The sequence below is a fragment of the Acanthochromis polyacanthus genome, chromosome 19 (genome assembly GCF_021347895.1).
Source record: "Acanthochromis polyacanthus isolate Apoly-LR-REF ecotype Palm Island chromosome 19, KAUST_Apoly_ChrSc, whole genome shotgun sequence".
Classification (NCBI taxonomy): Eukaryota; Metazoa; Chordata; class Actinopteri; family Pomacentridae; genus Acanthochromis; species Acanthochromis polyacanthus.
Window position 1 is genome coordinate 6,691,341 of NC_067131.1, and position 26,894 is coordinate 6,718,234.

General features: G+C 40.8%; 1 protein-coding gene across 2 annotated transcripts; it reads right to left on the reverse strand.

Annotated features, from left to right (window-relative positions):
• Positions 1 to 410: 410 nt before the first annotated feature.
• ppm1bb (protein phosphatase, Mg2+/Mn2+ dependent, 1Bb) lies at positions 411 to 26,352 on the reverse strand. Of its 2 annotated transcripts, none has more exons than XM_022189849.2 (6): positions 25,954 to 26,350; positions 13,551 to 14,393; positions 9,769 to 9,886; positions 9,116 to 9,227; positions 7,654 to 7,711; positions 411 to 1,751 (listed from the first exon to the last, which is right to left on the reverse strand). In XM_022189849.2, the coding sequence occupies exons 2-6, from the start codon at positions 14,379 to 14,381 to the stop codon at positions 1,722 to 1,724; spliced, it is 1,149 nt and encodes a 382-aa protein (XP_022045541.1). In that variant the 5' UTR covers positions 14,382 to 14,393; positions 25,954 to 26,350; the 3' UTR covers positions 411 to 1,721. The 2 variants fall into 2 exon arrangements, with proteins under 2 accessions (XP_022045541.1, XP_051795254.1); XM_051939294.1 differs by lacking the exon at positions 411 to 1,751 and adding an exon at positions 2,568 to 5,572 and having other exon boundaries at positions 25,954 to 26,352.
• Between the last annotated feature and the right edge of the window lie 542 nt (positions 26,353 to 26,894).

A 26,894-nucleotide genomic window follows, 5' to 3' on the forward strand; every position in this document is an offset into this window, starting at 1 on the left:
TTTCCACCCTGAGGACTACTTAAGTAACTTCCTACCCACCTACCAAAAGAAGAAGTCTGGCCACATTGTCTCCTCTGTAGAGGTCAGAGGTCAGGGTGGACTCCTGAAGCTGGAAGAACCTCAGCATCTTGCTTAAAGACTTGAGCATCGTGTTCACTCATGGACTATGGACGCTCGCTGTCGCCGCAACACAATGTGTCCTGAAAAGACATTTAACTGTCACAGGAGCACTGTGAAGACAAAAACAAGCTTTGACGGTTGAAATTATGTAGGCTACAAGTTTCTGAAACGTCCCGTTTGTTTTTCCATCCGTTCTGAAAGTGAAACGGACGCCACGGCCTACACAAAGCCACACGAAACACCAAGAAACGACGCGACTTCTCTTATTAAAATACACAGCCACCACCGGGTCCTTGGCGGGTATTTTATTTCATATATAGACGCTTTCTGTAATCAAATGTGAGTGCAATCAAACAACAGCAATACAAACATTACCAATGCAGTCTGAGAACCAGGAACAGGGTTAAAACAGGGAGTTCACTCACTCTACACAGCGAGCAGCTAGTAACCTCATGGACAACATTAAAAAAAAAAAAAAAATCCTCTGTCAGGACAGTCTGCCGTTACCTCCAACCGTGACGGTGAGGAGGCAGGTAGAGGAAGCCCATCGGACCCCTCCCTCCTGCCCTAACACCCTCCTCAAACAGGAAGTCCAACCAGTGATACAACAACCGCCCACCCGACCCATCACCCCCGAAGCCATGAGTCCAACTTGCACTCGGCTCTTCAGTGACAGCCTCCCATTTTTTTTACCCCCCCCCATCATGATTATCATCGTCATCAACATCCTAATAGTATCGACAAAAAAATAAAATCCAAAAATCATTTCCACTTCTCACGCGGCAGGAGCCTATCAGCGTCCAGAGGTCCTTCAGGTTCAGTCAGTCTCAACCAACGGCTGTCCATCCGGGTCGATTAGAAAACCACGTAGCTGTACACGTAGAACCAAAGTCCTCATGCAGTGCCCTGCGAAGGTGGCACATCACATACGTGCACAGGTGGAAGTGGGGGGGTGGGTGTTTATGATTCGGTGTGTCTGTGTGTGTTAGAGAGAGTGTGTGTGTGTGTCTTTTAAGAGGGAAGAAGCAAGGGTGTTAGGCAATTTATCAGACCCAGGAGCACGGGAAAAAAATGTCCAGGAGAAGAAGAATTACATACAAAGTCTTTATCCACCATCTGTCTCCTCTTGGCCCTCCTTGAAACACTCTCACACACAAACTCTCTCTCTCGCACGCACAAACACACACACACACATGATAGGTCCTCATGTCATTGTGAAGTCAGGTGTTCAATGTCAACATTCAAGAAAAGAAAAGAGAGAAAAAAAAAAAACACCTCAATGGTAAAAATCATCTCTACCATCACAATGCTTCAGTTCATAAAATCTTGACATTTCTGAGAAGTGATTCTGTTTTTCCTCCAGGTTTAAAGCAGTATGCGTGTGTGTGTAGTTGTCGTCGTCGTCGTCTTTGTCCCACTGCTGTACACACACACACACTCACACTCACACATGCACAACCAACATACGCACACTCACGCGCTCCAGCACACACCACATGTCCTCTTTTTTTAGTGGAGAAAGACATGGCGCAATGGAGAGACACTCCTCCTCCAGGGTGGATGCACAGATCACCAGGAGGAGACGGGGGTTGTTGCCACGGCTACCAGGGGTCATCGAGCTCGCCGGCATTCTGGGTGAGTTAAGAGGAAAAAAGATGGAGAGGAAAGCATGTTAGGTTTGTAGCGCTGCGCACGGTAGATACTCATACTCCTGATGCCTTGAACCTCACTCCTCTTTTTTCTTTTTTTTTTTTAAAAATCTACTCAAACTGAATGGATAATGGAAGAAAGTGATATTCCCCTGCCAAGCCTGTGAGTTAACACAACCAGAACCTCTGATGACTCACCTTGCGGAGAATCACGAGGCCAACTGTCAGACTGAAAAACAGGGGAGGAATGGAGAGAATGGAGTCCCTATAAGTCTACGCAGCCTCCCTCTCTCGCTCCTCGCCGCCAGCTCATGCAACGCAGCGGCGGGCGTTTATTTTGAGGTTTCGTACCCGAGAGCTGCTATTGTCTTAAAGGAGACGACAGATTAAGACGTACTTCAAGCAGCGGTGGTACAATTACGAGTCTAGGCCGGAGCTAAAAGCTGACAGAGGAGAGCGAGGAAGGTGAGGGTTTGCTTTCTGCTTTAGCTGTTCCCACAAACTTCACAGCCTACACAGACATATACAACACATTAAACGGAGTAAGGACACTGAAAAATCCCACTAAAGTGTTGGGGAATGGCCTTGTATCAAATGCCACCATACTGCATTTAGATTGCAATGATCTCTCCTGAAGTAAAACCAATGTTTGAATTGGAAAACCAGACTTTTTCAGCTTTTTTCTAACAACCCCGTGTGTATTCTTTTGCACGGTGACTGATACAGGACCAGAACAAAGGAAACAGAGCTCTAAAGTCAGTTCACAGAAAGAGACACTGATACACTCAACACAAATCATAACGTTATACCTCAAATCCTTTTTTATTTGTTCATTTTGTCACTTGCAGGACTGATTTGTCCCACGTCAGCGCATACAAATTGAACTCACGCATACACAAACACTCATACATACACTCAGTGTTTAGCATTACCTCCCCTCCGATAGTTTAAGTGCTTTAGATATTGAAAAGATAAGAAGTACAGTGCATGCATTACCAGAGTCACTGGGCTTATACTGAGCCGTGATAACCTCCCTTTACCTGCCGTCTAGAAGAATGAACACAGTTTGTTTCAATCACACTTTCAGAATGAGGTACGTGTTTGAAACGGTTTTGAACATAACCTGCGAGGACAGACGTACGCTTTTGTAACGGCTTTTATCAAGCTGCGACACAAAGCTGCGGTTAATACCAGCAGCTGGAACAGATTCTTTAATGCTCCAGATGTACTGTAAAGTCACACATTCAACACTTGAATTGTGTGATTTAACAGCTCTATACTGATGCAGATGATTTTAGTAATGAAACATGGGTTGGCTGGTCCAAAATTTTAATCAAGAGTGACGCATTTTTGCCAACACTGGATGGACTGATACGTGGAAGAAACACTCGTGGTCACAATCCCGCATGGAGCGCCACCTTCAGATCAATGGCAGAACTGATGAAACAGCAGCTGTCCTACATGTGAGTATTAAAACATGCCAGCGTGCTCAAATAATTAATGTCGCATATTAAAGGTTAGCACGCCGACATGTAAAACACTGCATGATGTATGCTGAATTCCAGCATGTTCAACAGCTTTAGGAATGTTTCTAGGAATGTCAATTTCAAGAATGTTTGATAAAGTGTTGCGAATGTTTAAACGCATCCACAGTGCCTCTGTTTATATCCACACAGTTTGACTTTCATCTGTGTATGTGAACAAAACATAAATAGAACCGCAGCATGCAAACGATTACATGTAATTTCTATTGTTGTGGTTAGAAAAGGGTTTTTGTAATATGTGAGCTGTTTAAATTCCTAACCATTAAATTAAACCACAGCTTTGCACGTGTGGCTTTTAAGGACAATGATCAGACAGTGTAAACAGTTGACAGACACTCCGAGCAGCAAAAGGTCTCCTTGAAATGCAGATTTACTCAAACGACTCGATGCCACAGATAAGAGAAAGATGACTTCACAATTTGCTGCCAAAGAAATTATTTCAGCAGCGGCTTAGCGTGTCTGTCAGCGTGGTCCTGTCCCCTAAAATGTTCACCAACTTCACAGAGCCTTTTAGGCAGAGTTGCACAACATTTCATAAGCAGCATAAACTTTGTGTGGCACTACAGAATGTAAATGGCGGACATACTTGTTCAAGACTTTGGATTTTCGGCCTACAACTCTAGTCTCGATTAGCTCACTGTCATTTCCAATGTGGAGTGTGTTTTTGGTTGTGACGTTCAATTTGCTGTGAAGATGTGATAAACAAACCAAAAAAGGATTGAACTGAATAAGACATTACATGCTGCGTTTGTATTGTTGTTCAGTATACTTATCCTCTGTGCTTTGAGATGAACGCTAGCATGTTATCAATGCATTTCAAAACGCTAGTGCTGTCATGCTAACATCTCGTTGATCTTTGAAGAGTTTTAGCACAAATGCAGGCCACATCACACCTGACAAGCTAGAAAAACAAAGCCACTGTACATACGATTAATCATCTTTGCAAACAATACGATCTTTGTTCACCACTGTTTTTCTCCATTTTTCAACCATCCAAGAATTTTGTTTTTTGCAATGAGCGTTACCGCCTTAAAGGGTTGCTAGTGTAGATTTCACTGAGACATTTACATCCACCTGAGCACAATTCAACCTCTCCAGGTGCCTGTGAGGCAGCGTTTTAACAAGTGGTGGCATGGGAGATGTAGTTTTTAGTACCCATTCTGGTTTGAACAACCTGACATCACTGAGCATGCTGATAATTGGCTTAATTCCACAATTTACCAGAAACACAAATTTCAGGAGTGACGATCGATCGGTCTCTTGCTCCGTCTCTCAAACCCATGCAGACGCACACACACATACGTACATACATATACACAAGAGTATGTTTAGAGTCTGTAGACGGAGTTGGCCTGGAGACGGTGCAGTGTGTCGCACAGCTGCAGTTCAGTGTCTCCTCTCCTTTGCTTTGTCAGTCCATCCACTATAAGCAGGTGTGGGGGAGAGGCTGGGAGCTGAGAGGAGGGAGGGGTCAGCCAGAAGCAAATAGTGGGAAATGTAGGCCAGAGAATGCAAGGTTCACTTTGGCTTCACCAGTCCACTTTTGCATGTATTAATAAATTGTTATGATTCTTTTCTTTTCTATCGTAAACATCAGTCTGTGTGGTCAAGTTTAGTAAAAGTGACTAGCAAGTTTGGGAATCCAAGCCAAGGTGGGCAGGAGGAGCAAGAAAAGAAACAGGAAAGAGAGTCCCCAAGGTGTTTTTGTGTGAACTTGAACAGACAGAAGAGCCATTTTTTGTTTGCGGTGAATTCCTTTGAAAAACATTCGAATGAGCATGACAGAGCCGGAAATGGCCGATGTGCCTGTTCAAGCTCTGTGATGAGGGAAAAGAGGAGGAGAGGTCGTAGCGCGTCTGACTAGAGCTCTGGGGAAGGGTGGATGAGTGGGTGGGTGCGGGCAGGTGCTCAGTCGGAGGAGGTTTCGGACTTGGGGGCATCTTGGCTGGCCTCCGGCTCTGCAGTGGCGGGTGAGGGCGGGGGCGAGGGGGGAGAGGGAGGGGAGGCGGGCTGCTCCTGGCCGTCGTCACTGCCGCCGCCGCCGCCGCCGCCGCCGCCGCCGCCGGTCCTCCTGCTCTCCCCTGCTCCCTCGGCAGGACTCTCCCCCCGCAGGTTGTAGGCGGCCAGGGACTCCTCCAGCACCGAGCGGTACTGCCCCCGGTAGTGCAGCCGGAACTGCCGCAGAGCCTCCAGCAGATGAGCCGCCGTGCTGCCACCTCCCTCCTCACTCTCCTCCTCCTCCTCTCCCCCCGCACAGGCCTGAGGTGACACGCCAGGGGTGAGACTCTGCAGGCACGCCCCATCGTCAAACACACACACACACACACACACACACATCGAACATCGTCGCACAGAAACATCTACCACACAGCAGCGTGACAACGTCAAGAGAGATTCTTGTACCAGTCGAACGGGCCCATGCAAAAAAAAAAAAAGAAACAAAAAATCCGCTGCTACCTCTGACCCTGTGACCAACAGCCCTTTGTGATATTCACTGTGCGGTGAAACAGAGGGAGGGGAGTTGGTCAGAACCCACACAGCCCAGAGAAAAGAGCCTGAGAGTCGAGACTCGGCTGACATTAATGTAAGAGAAACACATGTGCATTTGTACATACACATTCACACCCACCTTCACATTCAGCCCTGCAGGCTATTATAACTGATCTCCTGTCAAAGCACACACACCTTTCACTGCAATTCCTGCACGATAATGGACGTGAGATTTCCTCCTTCAACTACATACGAATTTCCTGGATGTAGAGATGACACTGAAGTTGAGGTTATGTAGCTTTTTTTGCCAGATGCCTGGAGCAGCTGTTATAAAATGTTTAGCTGTAGTTACTTAATGCTTAAGGGAACAAGATTTCCCTGTGCACTGTGGTAAACGTTTGAAATTAAATAAACACATGTCCCAGTTTTATGATGACATTTATCTTGTGCTAACGTAAATGTATTTATTAATGTGCTTTAATTTGGTAAACAATATTAATGAGCAAGTTTCATTCAAAATATGATCAAAACAGATGCCATTTTTGTTGTTTTTTAACTCTCATGTTGGTCAAAATTGACCCATTTTAAAGTTTAAAAATGTGGAAAATATATATATTTTCACAGTGAAACTTCTGATGTTCCACATTTTCAACATTTTTGGGAAGTCTTTGAACATTTTTTGCTGGAAAAAAGGAATGTTAAAAACATTCACAAAAAAATCAACCAAAATTCAGCGAAATTCGCTGGATTTTGGTTGATTTTTTTGTGAATGTTCTTAAAGAAAATATTAGAAGTTTTACTGACATATTTATTCATTTTTGATATTTTTAGGATTTTTTGAAAAAAATTTACTTATTTTTTGAAAATATTTATAAGAATTTTCTTGACAAACTTTTAAGGGAAACTTTTATGGAATTATTGGAATTTTCTTCCTGAAGGTTTTGCAAATTTTCAGAAATTTGGGGAATTTTTTTGCTGAATTTTTGGATTTTTTCAGACAAGGAAACAATATTTTTTGGTGCCTGTAAATGAGGACAACAGGAGGGTTAAATTTACATAAAGAAACATGCGTTAAAACAATCATAAGTTAGTAGTAACTCAGCTAAACATCCATCACAATGCAGTAAAATTTAGAGTCTCAGCATTTTTGTCTGCCATTTTTGATACACGTAGATAACTGCTTTTTACATTTTGAGCCCTAAATACATGCAATGAAGCACGATTGTTCTATTTTTGACTTTTGTTGGTTTAAATCTAAATAAAAATGGGACATCTGTGAGATAAAGATAGCATTTGCTGCGTGGTGACAGTCAATAAATATTTTTAAGACACAGGAAAGCATCTTGTAACCCTCTTCATGGCTTTGAATCTTCCTTTTGTGCACATATTTAGCAACATTAACGATATATTCAGCCTTATGTCTAAAGAAAATGCCATCAGGAGAATTTGATCAGGCTTCCCATCATCAAATTCACATGAAACCAGGTCTGTGAAGCATCAAGCGCCACAAGCTGGCAATTTAAAGGACGTGCACTTTTTGCTGAGGTTGCCTGAGGTCTTACCGTATATCCTGTTTCAATGATAAATATCAAATGTAAACGGACCGCAAAGAGCATCAGTGCTTTTCAACGCGGAATCCAGTCAATTGAGTTCCGCTGATCTCGCCAAGGTTATTCTGTTTAGACTTTCCTCCGCCCTCTTTCACACTTAAAATCACCTTCGTTTTCTCTCGCTCTCTCACCACACACGCACAAGAGTGTCCTCGTCTGGGCTGGTGTGTGTTTACCAGGTCACGCTGAGGGGAGGGTAAAGGCAGAAGAGGTGAAGGCTTCAGACGGAGGTCAACTCACCCCTTCCTCTTCTCTGTGAGGGTTCAGCTTGTTGTACACCGCCTCGATCACACTCCGCCTGCAAACACGCAAAACGGCACACTGAGCTCGGACGCTTACGGAAGACGAGCAGCTGCCAACATAATACAGCCTCCGTCCATTCAGAGTAAATGTATATTGATTGAGAGTTTAATGGAAGTAAAAAAGCAACTCGGTCGATATTTGAGAACTCACTATTCATGCATAAAGCGCCTGGAGAATCTCTTCATTCAGAAGTGATGTGAGGAGAATTAGCTGCATATTTTGAAGCTTTAAACTGCATGTCTGGCAAATATTTGATTACGCACATCTCATCATAGCATGCAGGGATACAGCAGTTTATTTTTATCCTTATCAATGAATCTGCAAAATACTTTCTTGAGAAATCATCTGAAAATTGAGAGAAACGCCTAAGGGAATTTTCCTACACAAGAGGTCCTCGACTTACGTTGGAGCTGTGTTCCTAAGGATCAACTTAAGTCATTTTTCGCCATAAGTCGGAAAATGTAAACTGCCAAAAATGTAAACAAAGCATCGGGTTTTTTTTTTTAGTTATTTTGGCGTTGGCTACGGCCCACAGTAGCCTGTGTGAAGGATCAATAAAGGAACAGAGAACCAGATTAAGTCTCACTCATTCATCACTGAGGGTCTCTACAATACATTGACTATTTTTGCAACTTGACCGACGCTCGTCTGTGTTTCACCCTGTTCTGAGCGTTTTATTGTAGGGCTAGTTTAAAAACATGCCATTGTAAACTGGCTCAGATTATATTGCACCATTTCAGACATACAGATAATATTATTACAGTGACTTCTCTAGTATTTTAGCTCATTTATCTGCAGAACTGCTGTGATTATTCAGCTAAATTATTTAGCTGTCGGACAGAAAGTTAATTCCAACTATTTTGATTACCTTAACTGTCAAAAATTCTATTGTTGCTACATCTGAAATGTGAAGATTAGTTGCTCTTTAGTCAGATCTGGTATCGAACTGAATATTTTGGATTTTCTGACAAATAACACAAGCTTTTTTACTGCATTACTTAAACAGCTAGAACATTCTAAGCTGGTATTTTCAGCTGTTTTATAACACTTATTGGCAATGAATTAAGGAGAAAGTAACTGTCAGATTATCTGATAATGGAAATACTTTTATTAATTGCTACATAGTTACAGCGTAATTAGCTACAGCCCTGTTGAAATGCTTCCTGAATAATTTCCGTCTCTTATGTTTTTGTTAAGACATGTTTTATACAAATAATGTTGTTGCTGTTTTCAGAGACTTAAAGGATCCCGTTTGTATTTTACTGCATAAAATATAACCACTATTCAATAGCAAGGAGCATCCTGGCATTACGTTATAATAAATAAATAATCTACGTGGATGGTCAAGTCTGATTTTATCGATCGGCGTGTGCATAAAATGCAGCTAATGTATATTTACTTGCTGGCCAGGCCTCCACCAGGTGGAAGGTTGGGGATGTTCTCTGTGGCAATGCTCCTGAGGACAGACACCAGGTCAGGGACTCCAGCCTCCCCACCGTTCCCCAGAAGCTCTGCAGACAAAATACGAAGAGGGCAAGAGCTCTGTGAGAGGTTATGCTGCATAGTGAGGCATGATTACAGTATATTATACACCGAGTTTTTTGGATGTAACCACCACCTTTCTGTACAGAGGCTGAAAAATCACCTGCAGCAGTGGAAAAATCACACACACCACTGCTTGTCTTTCAACAGCACCACTCTGTAGCAGACTGATTTCAAATATTTGTACTACCTAAAGAATGTTTATTTTGTCCTGGTTATGGACACAGAATTGGAGCACGGTATGTGGCCACTTGTTTCAGTTAACCTTTTGGAAATACACGTTTTAAAATGGAACAGTGCAGAGATTTTACCAACGACTAAACAGCTTAATTTTCCATCACGGCATATCAGTACTTGGTGTGCTCGCAAAACGGGAAAGATGCTGCTAGAAAATAAGTAATATATCCTGTTCCATAAAAAAACAGTCACACTATCAAGACTGTCCTCGTGAATAGCACTAAAAATGCCATCAGTGTGTTATATTTGCATGTGTATTTTCAGAATGCTGACCTTCAACACGGGTTTCCAGGTATTTATCCAACTCTTCTTCCTTCTTCACGGCTTCCTCGGAGATCTTGGGAGCTCCGGGTAAACACACCAGCACCACGCTCATGTTGTCCCTGCTCCCCTGCACAACAAGGACAGCGACAGAAAACAGGTCAATTAAATCTACACAAAAATATTTTTTTCCCCCACAACTGTGACGAGAGAAAAAAAAAAGACACATGATATTAAGAGTGTTTTGGTTCACTGACCCTCACAGACATTTAGGCAGTGACTGTGTTCCCTTTTCTTGTTTACAACAAATTCAGGGCTTTCCCTGTCAATATGAAACCAAGGCAACCAGTGTTTTTCTGCTACTTGATCAAAGGCATCAGAGGGTAAAGTTACTGTTGGAAAAGGATTAAAACAGGACATTGGCATGCTGTTTACAGTCCAACAATTCAGCTGCTTTCACAGCCGATGCTTTCTCGTGTTTAGGGTAGCAGATGGTTGAAATAGGTAGTGATAACTGGCAGTTTTCAGTTGGTCAAATCTACCTTTAAGCACAGTAAGCACATCAAACATACTCAAGCTTCAAACACACACAGTCATCACCACCCTGTGGAGTACTAGCAGTTCTCAAGTAGCACCCAAGAGCAGCTTTTTACTGGGTGTCTCTCTGTTTGGTTTGTGTTGCAATACAGTCTGTCAAACTGTCAGTGGCTTCACATTAATCCAGTGGCCTACAGGTGGCAGTAACACGCTGAGATATGCAGCGATGTGCCGGCAAAGACAGGAGAGAAGAAGACTACGAGGAAGGAAAGATGGATGTAAACAATGCAGAACTGAGAAAGTTTCTTTGCAAATGTCTTATGAGGCAGAAAATGCATTTAACATGTTTGACAGACCGAAAAAATGCACAGAATGAGTTTTGGTGATTGAAATCTACTGTAAATTTAACATATTTGAGGTATAGTGCATCTTTTTCTTGTGTTGTCACTAAAATTATAGAAGAAGAATGAGTTGTGAAGCTAACAGATCAGCATGTTCTCAAAGCTCAGCATCTTGCATCTGGTTTTCGGTTTTTCACATCACAGAAAAATGATCAGGGAGTGATAAATTATTACTTATTTTGTAATTATTTTGACACTTTCACCTTTTAAAGCACGGGAGTGGAAAATAATTTCAACTAATCACATACAAGTACTGCTTTTTCTAAGTCTTTCAGAACCATCAACTATTACATTCACTGTTGATTAATCAGATTTTTCACTTTCTGGATGAATGAACCCATCGTTCCATCCATTAAACCTCAAAATTCAATGATGAATGTCAGCAATATTGCAGCACAAGTGTCTTAAGATTTCTTTAAATGTCTTCTTTAATTAAAAACTGACTTAACTGGCAAAAACAAGGAACTCCTTACAGATGATCTAGAAGCAGCTAACAGTTGTTGTTTCTTTAATCAACTGTTTTAGCTCTAAAATATCTCATTTTAAGCCTCTAACCATTTTATTTCACTGGCATTATGGATATTAGCCACTCAGTACTAGCTGGACAGCATAACAATTGGCATTTAAAGGACGCACAGACAGTTATAGTCGAGATAGAGCCCTGGTCTGAACTAAATCGACAGTCACCTTGTCATTACCTTGTAAAAGTCAACGTGGTCACAGTACATTTCTGTAAGTATACAGTGTCACATACATCACAAAAGGCAGCGGCAGCAGAGGAGATTTATGACAGCGTGCGGCTGTTACTTGAGATAACCCATCCAGTAAGGTAAAAATAACTAGGCTGCTGTGCACTCGCTGGTTCTTGGAGTACCCCAGACACAAAATAAGTGATACATGGAAGACAAAAGTCTAACATGTGGACTGCTGAATGAGTTCTGTTGAGGCAAAGAGCAGTTCTGTGCTTTATCCTGCATCGACAGCTGAGAGGGAAAACGGACAGGAACAGAATGCAAAGCACTAATGCATTAATCATCATCTGATCTCACTGTGAGATGTTAAGTTTTATTACATACATTTATATATAATTTATTATATATACCTAAATAACAAAATTAGGCTGAGTTTATTTTTGTCACACATTTATCCATTATGCTATGTGATATATTTGGTGAAAATACATAGTTTCAGATTCTTATTAAAACATTGTTGGCTCATTTTTCACGGCATTATAAAGTCCTGCACCTCGACTCAGAAATGTTTTCCGTGCAGTTTAACACGATTATGGTTCCACAGATCATCAACTAAAGTTGAATTTCTTTGACTGCTTATTTTACAAAATATGTTTTAAAAATGCAGTCAACATGTCCAACATTTCCAAGTTTTGCTTCCATTTTAATTTGTTCCCAAACTTTCTGTTCCGTGTAAACACAGCCTGCAGTTCAGTCTAGTTTGGCCAAAAACCCTGAATATGTTGGATGCAGGTGTCTGTACTCACTAATGGAGTCACGGTTGCACAAAGAACAGAATCTGGATACAGCAGACAGTTTATTTTTGATGGATTTTTAAATGAGACAAGCAGAATAAAGTGATTTAGTGTTTTTAGATTTGGTTAACTTTCTGTATACAGTTTCTGGAGCTGACGAGTAATTTTTGCAATGGGCAACGTTGGTTTGTAAAATTCTAAGAATCAGAGGCAAGATCTGTCATGAAATGCATTTGACTAGCATAATTTTGAAGGATTAAAGTTTTTTTAAAATATTTTTTCAATACACACAAAACATGAAGGATTAATTCAGAATGCTAAATCAGTCAGACTTTACACATTGATCAATTTTAACCAGTATGATCCCTTTTTGTAGTTATGTGTCTCACTAGTTGGGTCAATATATAATTGTGGGACTTTTTGTAACATAGTTGACATTTTTGCTGTTTTCAGGCCTAAAATCAACATTTCTTTTATTCTAACCAAACACCACATGGTATTTTTAAACAAAGATTTATCTAAATATTACATATACAATTGAGAAAAATTGAAATTGAAAGTTATTTATAACGATATTGTAGTAAACCTGTTGACATGCCATAAATCCACACTTGACTCACACAATACTTTATATTAAATAAGTCAGAAAGTCTTGGAGTCGTTCCAGTCTTTTCTTCAGGAGGAAATGACATCATGTGGAGCAGGTCATGTGATCTGGAATTAACACACTTCCTTCAGAGGTGTTTTTGTAATGGGTAACTTAGTTAAAAATGATTTCTCGGACACAGTTACAATTTGTTATTTTCCAGTTAAAATTTGATATGTTGCCAAAAAAGAAATATGTGTCATGATTGTCTCAATTTAATAAAAAGAACACGATCAAAGCAATTTTTGAATAAACTCAGTTTATTATTGTTTAGCTAATTAGAAGATGGTTGTTATTAAATTTGAACAGTTATTTAGTTGACATTTTAGTGATATCCAGTCATTTTTGATTAATAAGTGATTGCTCCCATAATAAATACTTATGGAATTTGTAAAGACATGATCATAATGAACATAAAAAACATTAGTTGTTAATACTTTTAATAAAAATGTATGCAAACTATATCCCTTCAAAAGTCCCTCAATTATATATTGACCCAGTCTTGCGTGCAACAAAGTTCTTCCCCATACACAACACTAGATTTCCACTTATTAGATTTTAAAGTTAAATTTTGCATTTCAAATGTTCTTTATATTTGCAAACAGGAACTAAGTTAAACATAAATAATGTTCTACAGCTGTAAAGTTAAAGACAAGCTGAAAATAAGGTATCTATGTCCACGCTTTCACCTTCAGTGTGGACCGTACATGGAAAAAAGTCTTACCTTATGCAGACAGGTGTCCACCACTGAGTTACAGACCTTCTCCAGGTCATCGCACACCAGCAGTCGAGAGCGAACAAACTCACACAGCTCCTCGTTGGACATGACGTCCCAGATTCCGTCGCACGCCAGCACCACAAACTCGTCTCCTTCGGCCGCCCGCTCCAACACACACACCTCGGGCTCGGGGCTCACTAGCTGCTCCGTGGGACCTTTACCGTCCACACATTTGTAGTCGTAGTCCCCCAGGGCTCGGGACACAGCCAGGGAGCCGTTTACCCTCTGGATCATGACCGAGCCGCCAGCATTCTGGATGCGCTCCTTTTCGCGGGGGTTGCAGGGCTTGTGGTCCTGGGTGGAGAAGCCCACCTTGCTGTCTCGACTCAGCACGGCCCGCGAGTCGCCGCAGTTAATGAAGTAGAGGTGGGTCGGGCTGAGCAACACGCAGACGGCCGTCGATCCGCTGCGGTCCAGGCCCTGCCGCAGGTCGGAGAAGCTGCGCATGTACTCGTCAATGTTCAGGAAGCCCGAGCGGATGCCGTCCTTCACGCCCTCCACGGAGCCCGGTCCTGAAGCGAAGTCGGCCCCTCCCGACAAGATGTGCTCCAGCAGGTGGCCGGAACAGTAGTTGGCCACCCTGGAGCCCGCATGGCCATCGTAGACAGCAAAGAAGGACCAGTCGGTGAGTCCATGGGGGAGGCCCACCACTGCTGTGTGGGCGTCCTCCATTTCCACCCGCCAGCCCTGCATGGAGCTCAGGCCATAGCGCAGCCCATTGCCCTCACCGTGGGCACTATGTTTCTCCGTCTTCGGCTTGTCCAGGAATGCACCCATTGCTGCCTATAGCTGGAGGAAGAGAATAAAGAAACAGAAATTAAACGTTACACCAAGAGCAAAGAAAGAACAAAGAAAATGATGTGTCCCTCAAAAGGCCAGCCACCTTTATCATAAAGCAAACATGTCGTCTAACTCCACAGAGTTAAATTTAGACTGATAGATCAGTCAGGTTTATGTAACAGCCATGTGCAGTGTGTGTATATATTGGCCTATAAATAATGAGAAATATAAGCACTGAATGTCAAACACTGCTTCTAAATTTCATCATTGATTAATCTGTGCACCACAGAGGACTCAATATCTCAGCCACAAACTGTGTTTACATAGGAAAAAACTGTACATCTATCATCAGATTCTTAAACCTCCAAACATCAAGAATCCCCTATTGGTCAGGGTGTACTAGGAAAACACAGATGGGAGACACATTAAAGGAAAACACCGTAACTTTGACCCCTATAATGAGGGGGATCTGGTGGCTTTGTCATCATGTGGGGGGCATTTTACGAGCATGATTTAGGTCTAATTGTTCCTATAGAGGTAAGGGTCATCGCAAATCAATACAAAGTTGTGCTGAGCGATCACTGTTGTCCTGTGACGAAACATTTCTATCCTGATGGGAGTGCTCTCTTTCAGGATAACAATAGTGCCATCCCTGGGCCATGAGGGGTCACTGAATGGTTTGATGACTGTGAAAATGATGTGAATGGCCTCAGCGGTCGCCAGATTTCAAGCCAATTAAAGAGCTGTGAAAGATTTTGGACCAACACGTTTGACAGCAAACACCAAATGATTAAATATTAATATAATAAATATAAATATGACTCGCTGAATCGGTGCCATGGTGCACTGAAGCTATTCTGTTGGCCCAACACCTTACACATTATGTTTGTTTTCCTTTAATTTGTCACCCAATCAGTAGATATTTGTTGTGGGATAAGACTCTTTTTGTTGCTTTAAAAAAAAAAAAGGTCAATTTTTCTGTCCTCACATGAAGAAGGAAGCATGGAAGCTGTATTGTAGTACTGCATTTAACTTGATTTTGTACGTTTTCATGATTCCACAAGCTGAGACGAGCATTTAACGGCTACACTCACATATCTTACTATACACTTTTGTTGCCTATCATAACTAATTTGTTACCTCACTTCACAAATATGCAAGTGAAACAAAACTGACTTCTTTCGTCACATTTCACATTTAATATAAACATGTTTGCTGTTGTAAACTTCCATGTGAATCACCTTTTTCATGTCAGTAATTCAGTACGCTGCTTCGTACTGTGAATAGAAAGTGTTTTTAATTAGTCAATGGATGGTGAGACCCAGCGATCCCAATGAGACAAAGATAGCAGAGGAGAAACGGCAGAGGTGAGGATTACACTTCAGCTGCAAAGCTTCTTTGAGCACACAGAGCCTCTTTCAACCTAACACAGGGTAAGTAATACTATTAAGTTAACTTGTAGACAGGAAATAGACTGTGTGACATTAGTGAATCAGCAGGGTCTGAAATCCTGCCCTGCCAAGAACTGAATGGGAATGAAATCTGACTGAGCACTTTTTGCTCTTTGCCTCTCGTAAACTTCATCCATTCTTAGCCATTTCTGACCACAGGTTAATCACAATTAAAGGTTTAATTATTGATGCTGATGCAGCCAGGCAGCATCTTGGGTGTATTAAAAATTCACATGGGATGTGTTGGGACATGCTGATTCAGGTACAAACCATGAAGTCCCGTTTGAGCAACATATTCACGGGTCTGAAGGCTTATCAGACACCAAACTGCTCCGTAGCAGCTTATTATATATTGTCAAGAAAGTTTTTACTGCTCTGGAAAGAAATTATCAACGATTTTAGCGTTTGCTGCTGCAATTTCAGGGAAACTGTAGAAATACGGCATTCATGCTAGAATAGAATAAAGTTTTGTCGTATTGTTTGACAACTGTAATGTTAATGGCAAGAAATTATTTGGTATTTTTATCATTTTTTGAAAATATTTACAAGAGTTTTCTTGCCAAATTTGGGGGATTTTTTAAAAATAAAACTTTTAAAGGGAACCTTTAAGGAATTATTGAAATTTTCTTCCTGAAGGTTTTGCAAATTTTCAGAAATTTGGGGAATTTTTTAATTGAATTTTTGGATTTTTTTCAGACAAGGAAACAAAATTTTTTGGTGACCGTAAATGAGGACAACAGGAGGGTCAACAAGACATGTAACGTGGAAATTTTCGCCATCAGCCACCTGAAAAGCAGAGCTGTAGCTGAAAACAAAATCTAAATGAGCATATTCTATCAAACTATATTATAAGAAATGAAGTGATGCTAAAATTCTACACATTTTTTGGTCAGTTTTCAGCAGCCTCCAGGTCACTACACTGGCCACAGACTACAAATGTTCAACCACCTTTGGGCATCTCGCTGGCATTTCTGACCTTGCGCTATATCTCCACATAATTCCAATCAATTCTGACCTAAATGTCAGCAACTATACTACAGTACGGAGCTACTTCCAGTACGCGCTGCTTGGCTGCTGTTGTAGCACTCATGGGATCTTGAAATCAATGAAAGGCGATAAAAATCAAAAGTGCCCGGACAACATATCGATTTCTCGCAGGGCATTACTTCCCACGTGAGCGCACACACGGCATGACAGGCATGTGCCCAAAAAAGGCTGGTACATGCGAGGAGTGACTACAGCTGGTTTAGGAGGAGCGTGTATGTGTGTGTTTGTGTCGGCTCTGCGCATGTGTGCAGTGTCATAGTCTATGTGCGAGAAAAAGATGCTCTATAAATATGCCAGGCCGGTTTAGATTTCATGACTAGGGTGAGGCTGTGGGCCACGCCATTCATATTTCTGCTGCTTTCCTTCTTCACGATTACAAGATTTTCCCCCCTCGAGCTTTCATTTTTTTAACCGCTCGGCTCCAGGCTATGTGTTCATGTGTGATGGGAAAGAGTGTTCACATATGTGTACGAGAGAAAGGCAAATGTGCTATGTTCACCAGCAGTGATTCTCTCTAAAAATAAAACAAACACACTGCCATTGCCTAGCAACCACCCACCCTGCAGTGCAAACATCCAGGCTAAGCTTCATTCAGCGACATCCCCCTCTCCATGTCTTTCTCTCACTCGCTTTAAAAGACACACACACACACACACACACACACACACACACACACACACACACACACACACACACACACACACACACACACACACACACACACACACACACACACACACACACACACACACACACACACACGGCCGCTTGGTAGCGAGAGGAAGGGGGGAGTTGCATCATCCATCCATTAAAGCAGTTGCAGCAGCCAGACCCTGAAAGGAGACATGCAGGCTGCACGAACACACGCAGATACTATGAGATTTCTCTGGCCGGCAATGGTACAACAGACTGCTGGCAGCAAAAAAAGAAAAAGAAAAACGCACACAAGAAAATAAAAAGCCCAGAAAATATCCCCATTGAGACATCAAGACTGAAACTAGGAACTCTCAACCTCTTAACCTCCTCAAAACTGCTGTCACCCATGCTTTAACCACAGGTCGAAACCAACACCCCCTGATGCTAAAACGTACGTCTGCCAAAAACCACTGGCTACGAAGAGGGAAGTGGAAGGTTGGGGATTACATAATGCTGCAGAGAGCCCAAATGCTGCTCTGAGAGGAGGCACACTCACGCAAAACAGCCACTGCCGTCCTGGAAGCAAGGTTAACACACAGCTTTCAGCGCTGTCCATATGTACACATTCATATCCTACAGTTCACTGGGACTCACCCACTACAGATACACCAGCTTTGGGGTGTTGGTTTCTGGATTTGATTCGATTACAGTCTATTTGAAATTATTCATTTTTTAATTTCGCAAAGATTATTCAAGACCTTACTTGACGATAATGAGATTTAAAGCATCCTAAGACTTCCTCCAGGAACTTCCAGACCTTCGCGTTGCCGTCAACAGATCAAATTTTGCCGGACAACGCAAATTGACCCGGTGTTGCTTTCATGAATAACTGTTTTCCTGGCTGGATAAACAGAAGAGTCTTAATGGGGAGCACTAAAGAGGATAAGATTACCCAGATGACAGAAGAGGACACGTTAAACAAAGCCAGAAACAATAGTTTATCACACGTCAGCACATGCAGGTTAACAGTGACGGCCTGTGTTTCACATCAGCACTCAGCTACCGTTACAGCCCTGCATCCATTCCAACTTGCCTGGTTTTCAACACGTTAACATTAAAAATAATAGGTTACTAGTTGTTTAATCTTTATTTCCAGGTCCTTGGGAGATTACACTGAGAGCTAGTAAGAATTTAACTAATTGGCTAGGTTGCTGGCCAACTGAAGTCACCCCATCAACACTGTCAGTCACACTCTGCTAAACGGCTAACACGCTAACTCTGGCTTCAAAATATTTACTCGACTGCCTCGAAAGTTTCTGTGAAGTTAACTGAACACAGCCCCACCTTGGTCTTTCTTTGGCAATTAGACTTTCCGTTATCTGAACACCTTCGTTTGCTTTGTCGCTTAGTGTGATTTAACAAGCTAGCTTTAGATAAACAACGTACTCTCAATACCGACTGCCATTCTGTGCAAAGGTATTACATGTAGTGTCAACAAACAATGGTCTCACAAGTGGCAAAATACATCAATCACTGGCGACTGATAAGGACAAAGTCAAACCCTTCCTTCATGGGGAACAGCTGACAAGACGGCACCATCGTGTTGACTAATGGTGTGGTGATAAAACAGACAGAAAGTCCACGGACTATGGTCTTTTGCACAAAACGAGCACACAGGACATACAGATTGGTATCATATGACCTCAGAACCCCAGCAAAAAGAAAATTTCATAGAAGTGGAAGGAAAACAAAAGCGATTCACATCGATTCGCCGATCCCAAACATTGATTTCTGAGGTTGCTCTCCAAAATGCCACAGCTTTAATTTATCAGGTAACTTCACATAAAGTGCCATGAAAAGAAAAAATCCTAAAAGAAACAGGTTTTGCATTCTTTTGCCTTCAAAACAGCCCCCATGCTACGTTTTAGGCTAATAAGGTTGCTTCTGTTTGCTTTGTGTGACACCAGACTGACTATGATATTAGAACTCTGTTAGGTCCATACTATCTGTTGCAGGACTCCCATGTTCTTCCTGGCTCTGGATGTCTAGGGTCACTGCCATGAATTAATAAATCTAGGACCTGTCAGAGACCTTCCTGAGGGTACCGCGTCATCACAAAGAACCCAAACATCCGAACTGCCTAAAAAATGTGCTCATTGATGGAACAAAAACGGCACAACTCTGCTGTAAGAGCCCGGTACCAGGTCGGCATACAGCGAGAACACACTAAATCCAAGATCATCATGAAAGAAAGCATCATCTAATGTAATCATTAGCTTGGTAAAAACACAACTAGCCAAACACACTGCACACAGTTTGTTGTATTTTAAAAGTCCAGCGCTGGTACAGAGCTGTGGATAATGAATTTCACTGGTAACAACACTTGAACAGACGGGGAGTCCTCCATTACTGGAGACAAAACGTTATTAATGGAACCGTAGAGCACAGCACTTTCTTCTTCTGATTTGTTTACCTCTTTTAACTCGCAGCTGAACAAGATATTTGGCGGGTGAGATTGGGGACTGAATTCAACTTTTACCTCCCTTCTTGTACAGGCAGGAGACTGTAAGCAATTAGACTTTTTAAATTTAAAAAAACTGCATATTTTCACACATATTTCACTACTTTTTTTCTGTTCAGGAGCAAGTGGAGTTAATCAGGAAGAGATTAACTGCCAGTTATTTTTCACATTACAATTAAGTCGTTTGGCACAGTGAACTGGAGTAAGAACCTGAAGTAGAATTTAACAGAATAGATCTTTATAGTCATTGGTATAGAGCAACAAAAAGCCTTCTTTCTGTTTTATTCAATCAATTTTGAATAAAAAATAGTTTTAAATAGAATGGTGATGCCAAGAAATGGAATTTAATTTAATTTTGACATTCATATGATCATATATTAAGCATTTTTCTGACAATTAAGTTTTTCAATGAGGCCCAATAAAATAAATTCAGTTTGGCTCTGATGACGCCACATAACGTCCTGTCACCGACCATCAAATTGGTTAAATGTCAAGAGTAATAGTCAATGAACACATAAAAACAAGCATTTTACCAAAGTTTTGTGATGGAGTTTGTCTTGCTCCATGTTTTGACGACAAGGTTTTTTATTTATACTGCAAGTATTCATATATAGCACCTCCAAATATTGGTTATCAGTCTCCTTGATTACAAATAATTGATACCAGTCATGAAAAAAGCCTATTGTTCACCTAAAGTATACAGGTGCTCTGTCTGTCTGTGCGCTTGTCTCATGATTGGAGTATTCCAATTTCCAAATCTCAGGTGAACTTCTGTCTTGAATGAAAACCTTTATAAAAAATAATATTCCCTCAAAATGCCCTGAAAACAACTAAATACTGTTTTAAAAAGCTGCATCAAAGTTCACAATATTCACGTTCCATGACAATGACATTTACAACAAGAGGTGTGATGTTTCCCGACAAGACTAACATTAGTAAACACTGTACTCACTCATTAAAACTTTTAAAGAATTCTGTTCATGTCCAAGCAAAAAAAAAAAGAATAATGGTCGGAAATTACAACTGTCTTGTAGTATCTACGCTGGGCTGCAGCTTCAGTCCACACGTCTAGCTGTAGAAAACCTGCTAAATATGACATGATCATGAGATATTCCTCCATATTTACATGGTGAACAGAAACATGTGAAATCACCATTAAACTAACCAGCCCAAAGAGGATTGTGGGACAGTGAGTGGGGACTGCAGAGGATACACCGGGTCACATTTCACAGCCGCATTTGGAGGAGCCTGTGGAATGGGACAGCCTTGTCGAACCGTTGTGACGTATTCAGTCTCGAAATACGGACTTTGAAGCAGGCAACCCTGAATTGGGACACAGCTCATGTTGTGCAATTGGTCTCCTGTGTAACAGCAATGACCACACCTTCCTATTATATCCATTCACACACCGAAACATACTTAAATCTGCCTTTTTAAAAAAAAAATCTTATCTAACACTCTTGACAAAGGCTCCAGCTGAAAGCACTTCTAACCTCTACTATGCTCCAATCCTGACCTTGCCTTGCCTCCATTTTTACATTTCTTTCGCTACACGCAGAACAAAGGAGCACTGATCCAACATGCATGTGTGCTTTGTGCACATATCTGCAGCTGACTGCTTCCAAGGTTGATGTTACAACTCCTGAACAATAACAGAAAACTCTGCTATACAAAGCTCATATATAACATTTGCCACTTGACAGCTGTATTTAAAGAAAATGGGTGTTAACAAAACTAGCTTCGCGGTGACATTGGTAAATGTCTGCAATCTTTAGGAATGAAAGCATAAAAGCGCACAATGTGAAGGATAACATGCCACAAAGTCACACAGTCCTAAAGTCTGAGGTGGAACCACATGAATTAAAAGGCACCTGAGGCTGGAACTAATGCTTATTTTTTACTACTGTTAAATCTGCTGAATAATAGATAGCCGATCACAAGATGTTAGAGTCAAAACTAATGTCTTCAAAGGTCTTGTTTTGTCGCACCGAATCTTCCAAACTTAAAGATAATCAATTTGAAACACACACAAAAATCTGCAAACATGAGTGAATAGTTGCCATTATCACTTGGCTAAACAACTCTAGCAATTACTCAAACCGTTCTAATTGATTAAACGACTGTTTCAGCTCTCGAGGCAATCAAACACAGTCTGTGACTAAGATGTGTGCCGTTTAGGTCTGGACACTCCGTTCGAGAACAAACGCAGCTCAACTACAGTCCTCACAGCGGTTTTCTGAAGTCTTCTTGAAACCAAAGTCACCTTCCTTCATGAGTGACAAATTAAAAATTACAAATGAAAGCAATGATTGTCTAGTTACTAAGATACTATCAAGACTTCCAGCCACGCCTGTTAACCGCTACAATGTGTAAATTTTTATTATTTTTTTTTAATTTAAAAAGAGGAACAAGTATTCACAAGGCACTGCCAGACACAAGAAGTTGCAGTAAGACACGGGGGGAAATTTGTCTTCAATAGATTCGACAAACTATATCTGCTGTTTTCAAATAACAAATATTTCTCTATATTATTAATGCTTTATGTAATATATCCTCAGTTAAACAATGTCTGTTTGCCTGACCACCACCGTAAAACCAAAAGATATTCAGTTTACTATCAGGAATCTGCAAGTTTTGGCTACTTTAACACAGGCCAGTGGACAACAGCAAAAAGGAGGTTGCTGGATAGAATGCCTGATAGTTTGATTTAAATGTTTTAGGTATTCACATCAACAGCACCCCTTGCCAAGAACATTAAGAGACCAAACTTAATGGTGGCTGCAGCTGGTGGGGAGCGTTAGTTGCTCTTTAAATATGGGTAGTGGTCAAAAAATGGTCAGAAAACATCACCTTGTGTAGGACTTGCTGAAGATCAAACTATACTGTGCACAAAGCCCGGTGTGAAGTCGTCGTCTAGTGACACCCGGTCCTAAACCTTAACCCCTCTTTATCCTTATTTATTTTTAATTTGTGTGTATTTAATTGTTGTGCTGAGTTTAAACTTACTACCCATGTGGTTCAATTCAAAATCAATCTTTTTTTCTACTGGTCCTTATTTAAAACAAGTAATAAAAATGGTAAAAATTATCAATATCGACTGAAACTAAGCACTTGATCACGATACATTCTTCAGCTATAACAACCAGCCTTACTTTACAAGTTAATCGATTGTTAAGATCCATCAATCGACTACAGCTGCTGCTCTACAATGAATCATTTACTGTGTCTCAATTTTTAATGTGTTTATACAAACAGATATTTTTTCCAAATGTCTATAAATACCAGGATGAGGCACAGAGCACTTAATATCAATGCACTGACATTAACAACAAATCGCTTTTTAGCACTGCGCAACGGTTTACATTCTAAGAATATTTCATCAATGCAAAGAACGCAAAATATACAGAGTGCATTGCTAAGTGCTCACCTACATGCTGATTATGTACTTCCTGTTCTAGGCGAATAATCTACATAAGCTAATAAGAACGCTGCAGTCTCACTCATATGAGAACAGTCAGGCTTGTAACAGTGAGATTTTAATCAGTCGTTCCCTATCATAAAAAAATCAATGTAGGCTCTATAGGGGCCTTAAGTTTTCAATAGTACTCTGTGACGCCAGCTGTTCCATCAGTGCACAACTATAGCCGATAAGATCTGTTTATCTCAAAAAATTGAAAAAAAAAATCTTGTTGTCTTGTTGACTGTCTCATCCTTACACTGTTTCATCTGCTCCTCAGTCTTTACGGAGTGACTGCTGACTCAGATAAGATTATCAGCTATTGAACTCCTCCCATATCTGACTGGCAGGGCACAAGCCCAACACCAGGTGATGTCATATACTGGTCACCTGTGCACCTTATCGCAATCCGATACACTGGAGAAGGTGAGCAGGGCGGCTAAATTTCAGCACTGCACGATACAAAATTGATGATGAAATTTACCGTAGGCCTCAGCTTTGATGACAAATCCCTGTAATATAGCAAGGCAATTTAGAGCAGCTTGTCATCTGAGATCATACACGATTCCCACACTTTAAGGGTAATAAAAAAAGAGATAGTGGAAATGCTCTGATCACACACTTGGCACTCTTTACATGAAAAGTCAAGAGCCTCACTTTTGACATAAAAATCTTAGCAAACATTTACTTTTGTCATGAAATAAGAAGTACACTAAGAGTACTTTTTGTATTACTGGTAGGGTACCTGGTCATCAATTAAAAAGTCAGAAAAGAACTATTAGCAGCCTGGAGGCACAAATGTGTTCCAATATTTCTATCACAATATGTGAAAAGTAAAATAATCAAGACAATTTTTAGGTTTGATCTGAGTTGAAACTGGAGATTCAACTGATACATCAGAAATATTTTGTATCACAGAACAAAACAGTCAGCAAAGTCAAGAAGTAAATGGTAGCAATCTAGACAAGAGAATAATGGTGTTCATCAACAACAATTAGCTCATCAAAATTCAAATTCAGTGTCTGTTTCATTTATCACAAGTCTCTAGATTGTGGTCATGTATGCCTGAACTGCTGCATACGTACAGCAAAGTTAGATGTTAACACCCAAGCCCATATTTATGGTCAGAAATAGCCACTGTACATTTTACACAACTGACCTGTGTCAATGAACCTCGAGTGCCCTCATACAGCCAGAAATTTTGCACAATAAAGAAAATACATAAACATGTGTAGCATCTGACTGTTGTACCATCAAACAACTGAGGAATGAAGCACAAACTCAGTTCCAGTATGACCATTTAACAGGCAAAACAAAGATTTACACTAAAACTATCGATTACGCCATACATATGAAGTTACAATATTGTGAAATCACAGCTAATTTTGGTAGTTTTGGCACATTTATAGCACTACAGCATCTACTGACTTTGACTAAAAACATATCTAGTCATGCTAATTATCATCTTATTTTTAAAGGTATCTGTTTTTATGAAATATTTTGGGTAATTATTAATAAATAGAAAATCAGTGAAGACTTGGGAGGACCAGTGCTAGTGTCGCAGTGAAACATAATAAACACCAGAACAGCCTATGAATATCATTAAATGTTATCCTTTTAGATTAAATTTCATGCTCTAGCTGATTTCAACAAACGTACTACACATTAAAAAGGGGACCTTGAAGTTTTAATTGCCCTGCAAGATCGATGCAAACACATCAGAACATACAGTCCCTGCTGGCACTCCATGCATTTTTGCTTGACACATATTGACGATTAACTGTAGACATTAATATCGGTACACAGCTAATGCTATCCACTGAAATCAATGGTACTTCTGGCAGTATGTTTTGAACATGTTATTTCGTTAAATTACAAATATCCATTAGGCTGCCAAGCTAACGTCACATAGCTAACCATTGACACCCATATGACAAAGTCCGCTAAGCTGTCATTAGCTAGTTATAGCTAGTGTAGCTGTAAGGTTACCATGATAGATTAGCTCGCTTGGGAGCAGACTAAACACTGGACGGCGAAATGTTTTTAGACTGTTACCAGTACTTTAAATTTCCTTCATTCGGAATTGGCTTGCTAACGCTACCGCCAGTCAAGTTACTTTGAAACTTCAGATGATGGGTCAGCTTTTATTTTAGCAATGGCCTATTTGTACGCTAACATCATTGCACAACAGTTTCTCCTGCTTCAACCAACCGACTGATTCTGGAAATCTATTTCTGTGTTAAATACCAATCCACTGACCACTTGCTGAAAGTGCCTTCCACTAAACACTGGTCCCTCTACGCAAAGGCCTACTTTGCCTAGTGTGTTGATATGAGCTAGCGTTAGCTGGCATGCTAATGTTAACTTAACAGTTCGCTGTCGTTGGAGCCAACGCAGTTCTCAGGGTTGTCAAACTCTAGCTAATGACGTTAGCGCACATACTGGCATGCAACTTACGTTTTCCTGCTGATGTGCGAATGTAGATCCAATCTTGATTATCTGCTAGATTCTGCTTTTGTGTGAAGATATGTCGTTAACCTAGCTATCTACGGAGCTAACGTTAGCTAGCTAGCTATGTTATGTTTCCTTATTTGACAAAAATAATCGAGATTGGCCTCAGATGAGCGGCGATAATTCCTTTCTCGGCGGTTCCCTGCTTGGACAGCGTTGATTTTTACGCATGTTTGACGCCAGTTCTGTCTCTCACAATAAATGAAGACAATTCCGATCGTTCCAAAACAAATATGGACACTGAGAATTGGTTATATTATACAACACTGACAAATCTAGCACTTTCTTCCATTGAAAGGCCAGAGCTATCCTTCGACTTTGGGTGCTGAACAAGAGGAGGTGTTATTTTTGGGATCTGTGCGGTGATTGGTTATCATGTCCAGGCAAACTGTCGGTTAATTGGCTGCCTCTGCTGTCAATTAGCTCTGCCTCTGTCCAATACTACATTCTGATTGGTGTATTACGAAGTTCTGTGATGCACTGGATCTGCAGGGTACACTCGTATTTTTTATCGCGTACGCCGAAGCTAGTCTGAATGGGCGGAGTTAGTCTTGAAATAGAAACGTATAGCACCGCGGCAGACGTCGACTGACCTCATCCTACCGATCCAGCCATAAAATATATGAAATAACAAAAAAAGGCCCCCATTTAGATTTAAACTATTAGTTACTATTAGTTTATCTTCAGTTTTTGTAAAGTTTCCACATATGAAGGGGAAGTGCCCCGGAGTCGATAACAAACACTACCTAATTCAAGAACAGCATGGATGATTAAAGAGGTTCCAGAGGGAGTCTCCAACAGAAGGAATTGTTAGATTTTACTATAATCCTGCAGCAATTTTGCTATTTCAGGAATTTACACATAATCATTAAGCTTCATTCACTCAC

What these genes read in the sequence shown, in the direction of transcription:
- ppm1bb (XM_051939294.1), bottom strand. Translation starts at nt 14,381, where the DNA reads ATGGGTGCATTCCTGGACAAGCCGAAGACGGAGAAACATAGTGCCCAC. An exon ending in CCTGGAAACCCGTGTTGAAG is followed by an intron (nt 9,228 to 9,768) that starts GTCAGCATTCTG and finishes TTTTGTCTGCAG; the next exon opens with AGCTTCTGGGGAACGGTGGG. An exon ending in GGTGGAGGCCTGGCCAGCAA is followed by an intron (nt 7,712 to 9,115) that starts GTAAATATACAT and finishes GCGTGTTTGCAG; the next exon opens with GCGGAGTGTGATCGAGGCGG.